The 7,736-nt window shown below is 34.4% G+C and overlaps 1 protein-coding gene across 1 annotated transcript in view; it reads right to left on the bottom strand.

Annotated features, from left to right (window-relative positions):
- Window positions 1–7,323, bottom strand: part of cdkal1 (CDK5 regulatory subunit associated protein 1-like 1) — a 289,248-nt gene extending 281,925 nt beyond the window's left edge. The window contains exons 1-3 of the mRNA XM_087779017.1: window positions 7,194–7,323; window positions 5,130–5,293; window positions 3,652–3,764 (exon numbers count right to left, since the gene is read on the bottom strand). Coding sequence (XP_087635143.1) covers window positions 3,652–3,764; window positions 5,130–5,287 — 271 coding nt within the window. The 5' untranslated portion in view covers window positions 5,288–5,293; window positions 7,194–7,323. The remainder of the gene's footprint in view (window positions 1–3,651; window positions 3,765–5,129; window positions 5,294–7,193) is intronic.
- Between the last annotated feature and the right edge of the window lie 413 nt (window positions 7,324–7,736).

Below are 7,736 nucleotides of genomic sequence, written 5' to 3' on the forward strand. Positions count from 1 at the left end.
TGATTCATGCTTTTTGTCATTTTGTCAAGCTTTTTAACCTCCCATCTCAGAAAACAACATTTCATTTGAATCAAAAGGATTTATTTTTAATGAAATGAGATTAAGCTCATCATTCATTTATCATGAGACATTTAAGAGAATTGTAGAATAAAGATCTAAAAAAATAACCAGTGAAAAGTGATAATCATTCAGTATTATTAGTAGTTATAGTACTAATAAAGTGAATCTAATCTAATAATATTAAGAAGTAATTCAACGCATTAAACACCGTAAATACATTTCAAGTCGTCGACTTATCCTTTTAGATTTGACTCAAACATTTTAAACGTCGACTCAGAAGCTTCAATGGCTCCTTGAAACAATGAATGAGAGGAAAAGCAGATCGAGCACAACAAGCATGAGCTCATCTTTTTTCTCCCCTCCATCCGCATATTCCGGGACAACAGTGCCACCGCGCGGCGAGGAGAGGAACGGCTACTACAGCTCACAACAGGTGATGTCATAGTTTGTGAAAGCCAGAAATACTTAAGCGAGGGAGGGAGGGAGGAAGAGAAGGTGATGTCATGTTTTTCGCGGAGTGAGAAAATTGGCTTTTGTTTCGACCTCGATTTCATTCGGGTCGCGTTGAAAGAGAACATTTAAATGTTGATTTATCTCGACGGCGAAAAAAAAGGCTCAATGATGCATGTAAACATTTTTTTTCTAAAGAGTTCTACAAAAGCACAACTTCTCCTCTCTCTCTCTCTCTCTCTCTCTCTCTTTCTCCTCTCTGTCTCTCTTTCCACGACGATTTCATGCCGGCTGAGACTCCGTAATGCGGCATTGAAAACAATCCCAGCGAGATATACTGTAATCTTTCCTGATTCTGGCCATGACAGGCAATTTCAGCACTCAGGAAGAAGGGAGGAGGAGGAGGAGGAGAGAGGGGGCATGTGAGGGGAGACCACTGAAAAACAGCAACAGACAAGAATCAAAGTCGTCGACAAGCTTCGGCGCTGACCTTTAAAAAAAACGCTTTGTAGGAGACGCCAGGAGAGATTTCGGGGGGGATTGAGGAGAGGATTGTTTCAAGTGTTTAAAGTCAAAGACGGTGCAAAACATTTGTTGATGAAGGATTCTTGAAGATATGGTTTTTAAAAAGATGAACGCAGGAGAACGAGCTCACGTAAATCCTCAAGATCGTTCGTTCATTCATCGCGAAAATGTCACATATTTCTGATATAATCTTAAACATTTGTCATATAAATGCCAATTTAATCTTTTGTTCCAGATGCCATTTACGTTCATCCACCATGATGGATGGAACTTTGTTATTACTCCTTCAAAAATAAGAAGAAACAACATGTTTGTTAACTTTCTCTCCATCCCTTTGTCACACGAGAATGATGCACTTGACATGACGTCAGGATTGCTGTGGTGCGTTCAAGAGTGTAGGATATTTTATAATAATGCAGCACACGAAAATCACTTGTGACTAGTGACTTGGTTTTTTTCCATTATGTTTTCTTATTTGCCTCTTTTTCTCTCTTTTGAAACCACCAGAAAGTAGAACAATACTGATTTAATGACCCAAATTTATGCGTGACTATCATGTCAATAAAAAAATAAATGAACAAATATTGAAAACACACTAGAGTTAAAAACATTAAGTTAGTTATCACATTTACACCATCCACAACACAAGGACTACACAATTAAGAAGGCACACTTTAACTACAGATGTTTAAGTTATTACCAACATTTAATCAGAAACAGAGTAATGCGCTCCATGACTTTGGGATGGTGCGTTCAAGAGCGTGGGATAATTAATAACTAAACTCAAAAAAACACTGCGTTACAGTGAACAGTCGTCAGTTTAATGAACACATTAACAACAGGAAATAAAAGCAGCGAAGCCTTATTTTGTCAAGAGAAACATGACTTTATTGAAGGGATATGCAAGTAATTTATATTTATAGAGTAAACAATCAAAACAATATTTAATAAAGTATATACTTTAAAGGTTCAAGATAACACTGAGATGTAAAGTTTACATTGTGGGTTCGATTAGTTCACTTTTCAAATTATTTATTTAATTTAACAGTTTCAGTTTTGTATCGTTTGTCATTTTCCTTAAAAGGGTTTTGTGTTTTTTTATATGGTATTTTTCGGTTTAATTTTCGTCAATAAATAGGTTTGAGTGATAAATAATTCAATAATAAAGTGTTTTCTTGTGTCTCAAGTTGCTAGGGAGAAACACAAATAAATAAAAGATTTTAAAAAATTACAAAAGGATCAGTATCAGCTTCAAAAACTACGATATTTGCACCTGAGTTTTCAACTAATACACTCAGCGGTGAGTCCAAGTCAAGTTGTCTAAACACAACAAAACACGAGTTTCCCGATATTAAGCTAATTCGGTTTAAACAGCCGTGGGAGGGAAGGACAGCATCTGCGAGCGAGGCGACACCGGCCACAGCTCCAGGGAAGCAGCAGAATAAAAAAGACAAAGAAAGGTGCAAAAGATAAAGAGATCAAGGGTCTAAGCGACCAGACGAGGGGGCAGAGTGTCGGCCCTGGACCGGCGTGGAAAGCGAGTCTCCCGTGGTTTCCGGCGTGTGCGAGTCCTTTTGTCTGCCGTGTGTGTGGCACCGGGTACATCTGCATTTTTGAAGTGTGTGATTAATGTCCCTCTATGGCAGGAGAGACCCCCTGGTGAGGGGAACCCGCCGGAGGGGCTAATATCAACATGCACACACACACACACCTAAACCAATGATGCCGATCCTCATTTGTCCGCTCGGACTGAGAGCATTTCATGTGAGTAATGAGGTTTTGCCGGGATTTTGACTGATTTAATTGGGGCGAGACAAATCTGGGTGATGCACAATTATTTTAACAGCATTTTTAAGTTGAAATACAGCTTATTTTGTAAGCTTTTTTTGGGGGAAATATAACAGTCAGAGACAAGTAAACACAGATTCCACCATCAAACGTTTCACTCATTCCAGTGGGTCAGCCTTTTTTTTTTTAAAGACAATCGAACCATGTGACTACAGGGTTACAAATGCAATCAAATCACCTCTAATGAATTATCACTTCAAGTATAAACATGTCAGATTTAAAAGAACCCATCAGTACATGATCAGTGATTGACAAAAAAAAAAAAAAAAAGGCATCGGATCATTTTGATCAGAGATTAACAATAATGTATTTCTTGTATCTAAGGTTGTATTTTTTACCATCACTACACTTGTTTTGCTCTCAAAGCTCCAACATATGAACAACATCTTCAATAGATGACGTAACGTTTTGATGGTCATAATGTTCAGGCGGTAAAAAAAAAAAGAGTCGATTTTCAAAGAGTTATGCTGCCACCTTGTGTTGGAATCTATAATTGCAAGAAATCTAAAAATTAAGAATTCGTTTTATTGTTCCAGCAATTAGGAATATTTTTTTGATAGAGTTGTGCAACATAAAACATTAAATAAAATCATACTTAAAAATACAGTTAAACTTTTCACACAGAGCAGATTAAGAAATGAAAGTAGGTTTCTATAAGTTTGTGTTCAAAAGTCTTATTGCCAAGGGGAAGAAACTGAGGTTATTTTTCTTAATCTTCTTTCATGATTTTAACTTGGATACATATGAAGTGAGAAAATGTCGTCTTACCTGTTATCTTGTATCCACTGGCAGCGAGCTGTCCCGCCATGTACTCGCCATCTGAGTTGTTATGGCTGCAGCCCCACGTCTTCATCCAGATCTTTTGGGTACCGGGGATGAAACTAGAAGGAGAAATAAATATTTAATAATGCAACACAGACAATCATTCAAGACTAATGACTTTGTCAAACTGAGCCTGAGAAACCTGGGTGTTGTATTTGACATTTCTCTAGTTCAACACTGCAGAAAACTGACCAGAAAATGTTTTCATGTCTTAACAAGAAGGATCTGTCTCGCCTGCAGTTGATACAAAACTCTGCAGCGAGAATTCTGAGCCGCTCTAGTAGAAGAACTCACATTTCTCTGATCTTTAAAACTCTTCACTGGCTTCCAGTTTCTTTCAGGATCAACTTTAAAATTCTGGTTCTTACTTTCAGATCTATTCATGGTCAGACCTTCCATCACTGATCTGAGCCAGACTTACACCCCAGCTCGGGCTCTGAGGTCTGTGGATCAGAATCTACTGATGGTTCCTGAACTTCAGGACCAGAGGAGAGAAATCCTTCCAGGCTGTTGCTCCTAAGCTTTGGAACGATCTTTGTGTTTGATGATCTACTGACTCCTTCAAGAAACATCTGTGTTTGATGATCTACTGACTCCTTCAAGAAACATCTGTGTTTGATGATCTACTGACTCCTTCAAGAAACATCTGTGTTTGATGATCTACTGACTCCTTCAAGAAACATCTGTGTTTGATGATCTACCGACTCCTTCAAGAAACATCTGTGTTTGATGATCTACTGACTCCTTCAAGAAACATCTGTGTTTGATGATCTACTGACTCCTTCAAGAAACATCTGAAGACATTTTTATTTGTGCTTTTACCTGATTTTCTGGGACTCCTGTGTTTGTCTTATGCGTCTTTTAAAGTATATTTTAACTGTGTATTGTTTTTGATCGTTCAAGCGCTTTGTGACCCTGGTCTAGGAAGATCTTTACAAATAACTATCACTTACTTACTAAAAAAAAATGATGACTTGTTTTTTTCCATTTTCTTATTTGCCTCTTTTTTCTCTCTTTTGAAACCATAAGAAAATAGAAAACTACTGATTTTGTGACCCAGGTTTATCTGTGACTATATCTATTATCTATATATATATATATATAGATATATTTATATATATATATCTATTTATTTGTCAATAAAAATATACAATAAATAAATGATGACAACATGCTAGAGAAAAAAAAGCGAGATGTCACCATAACAACAAGACTACAGAATTAGGGAGACAAACTTTAACTACACATGTTTAAATTATTACATTTAATCAGAATCATAAAATGACGAATAAATATAATAAATGATAAATAACTATAATAAAACAGACAGGTAGAGAGAGTTTTTGAACCTCAAAGTTCTGGTCCGTATTGATCTCACTCTCCTGGTAATCCACTGGATCACCGGCTCAGGTGGAACCACTCACCTGTCGGCGTGGAGCTCCTCGTTGCTCACCATCTCCCTTTTCTTCCGTGCTCTGGGAACTATGCTCTTCCTGGCCGACTGCCTCTCCTGAGGCGTGGGGTCGCTCGAGGAAACCATGTCCTCGATGTCATCGATCAGAGAGTCGCAGGCGGACGGCATTATTAACTGAGAAGACAAGCAGCAGTTAGGAAACGATATCCTGGCCTGCAGCTGCACCGTGTGGTCCAGCAGGTGTACTGCAGGAGAGTCACTGATATTTATAACTACAGTCTGAAAATGAAGGCCAGGGTTTTCTCAAAAGACGTCACCCACCCTTGACATGTACTGCTCGCCCTCCTAACCTCTGATAAAAACAATGGCTCCAGACATAAAACTTTTTTTTTTTTTTATCTTGTTCTTATTTTTATTTTATGAATAATTGCTGTATTGCTGTGTCTAATTGGAAAAAAAACAATTTCAATAAAGTTCTACCTAACCTAAAACAGCGTTAACCACCAAGCAGTTAAATTGATCAATCTGAATTAATGGTATTTAGCTGTCATTTACATATAATTCTATTGTATTTACCTATTCATTTTATTTAATTATATCAAGTATTTAGCCTTAGACTTTGTTTTATTGTCATTGCACAGAAAACACTGCAGTGAAACTGGCAACCGCTAAAAAACACAGCATAGAATGAGTGTATATAAAAAAAGTATAGTATAAATATGAATAAGTTAAAAATACTGCAATATAGTATACATAGAATAAATAAATAATGTTTTAAATATTGCATAGAATGAATGTATAAAAACAAGTATAAATTCAAACATGAATAAGTTAAAAATAGTGCAATATAGTGTAAATAGAATAAATAAATAATGTTTGAAATATCGCATAGAATGAATGTATATAAAAAAGTATAAATATAAACATGAATAAGTTAAAAAATAGTGCAATATAGTATACATAGAATAAATAAATAATGTTTTAACTATTGCATAGAATGAATGTATAAAAACAAGTATTAATACAAATATGAATAAGTAAAAAATAGTGCAATATAGTGTAAATAAATAATGTTTGAAATATCGCATAGAATGAATGTATATAAAAAAGTATAAATATAAACATGAATAAGTTAAAAAATAGTGCAATATAGTGTAAATAGAATAAATAAATAATGTTTGAAATATCGCATAGAATGAATGTATATAAAAAAGTATAAATATAAACATGAATAAGTTAAAAAATAGTGCAATATAGTGTAAATAGAATAAATAAATAATGTTTTAAATATTGCATAGAATGAATGTATATAAAAAAAAAGTATAAATATAAACATGAATAAGTTAAACAATAGTGCAATATAGTGTGAATAGAATAAATAAATGTTTTAAATATTGCATAGCTCGTGTTATATAAGCGCTATATAAATACATATTACTAACTTATATTGCTTTTAGCAGTTATTATTTATTAATGGGCTTATTTTGTATATTTTTATAATTAACAATTTGGAGTTAATTTAATTTGTTTTTAATGTTTACTTTGTAAAAAATAATGTCATTGCAGAGCTGTGTCAACAATGTTGTTCTATGACAACAAAGAGATTATATTCTATTGAGCTGTTTTATTTTGTTAACAATAACATAATATATAGAACATGTTGAAGAAAACTATTTCATATTCACAGTTAACTTGGTTTACGTGTAAATACAAAATAAAATCCGTAAAACAGTCTCAGAAATGAAGCACAATTTCACACGTTTTCTTTCCTCTGCACGTGTTAACTAAGTTATTCAAGAATTTAATATAATGTCAACGCATTTATTTTAACTTGTTTTTGCAGTAACGAAAACCCGGGAGTTCTGTTTCTCTACATTAAAAGAAACATTTTATTAAACTTCTTACGAGAAGCTTCTTATGATCAAAAACATACCTGAAATTTCAATTATTAGCGTCAAAACATGTGCAACATGCTACACTCGGTTAGCTTCACCCAATGCTAACTAGCTTCAGAACCACGTGTGTGTGATTTAGTACCGAACCTGTGAGAGAAGGTGTCGATATTGAGTCTCACCTGTGTGTGTTGGTGACGCGTGGATCGATACGGTATCGATTTCGAGCGAGAATGATTCAGAAAAGGGCGAAACTTTGACTTGTAGAATCAAAACATACTTGACACAAGTCTCAGTCCGCCATGATGCTGCGTCACTACGGCGAGCCGCGAGGGACAGAAGTGAAGGAAAACAGCAGGATTTGCGTTTTTTAAGAAAAATATTAATGTCAAAATTCAAATAAAAGGAAATATTGTTGAATTACCAACGTCAAGGCAAAAACAACTAGTATATTGTAAATATTTTAATAATTATCTAAAATGAAACTAAAATTGAAAAAAAAAAATCGAAATAAATATAAATAACGAAATATTAAATTTGTCACGTGTGATTGTAAACGTTTATTGAAATTATTAAATCAATTAAAAGTAAGAAATCAAATTATTCATGTGATTGTATTGTAATAACTTGCATTTCTTCATGTATTTTTTTTTCCAGTTGTTGAACTTTTGTTTTTTGCAAGCGGTTTAAATGTGTCCATTATAATCATTATTTTATGTATTTAA

The sequence above is a fragment of the Callionymus lyra genome, chromosome 17 (assembly GCF_982586985.1).
Source record: "Callionymus lyra chromosome 17, fCalLyr1.hap1.1, whole genome shotgun sequence".
In the NCBI taxonomy this organism is placed as follows: Eukaryota; Metazoa; Chordata; class Actinopteri; order Syngnathiformes; family Callionymidae; genus Callionymus; species Callionymus lyra.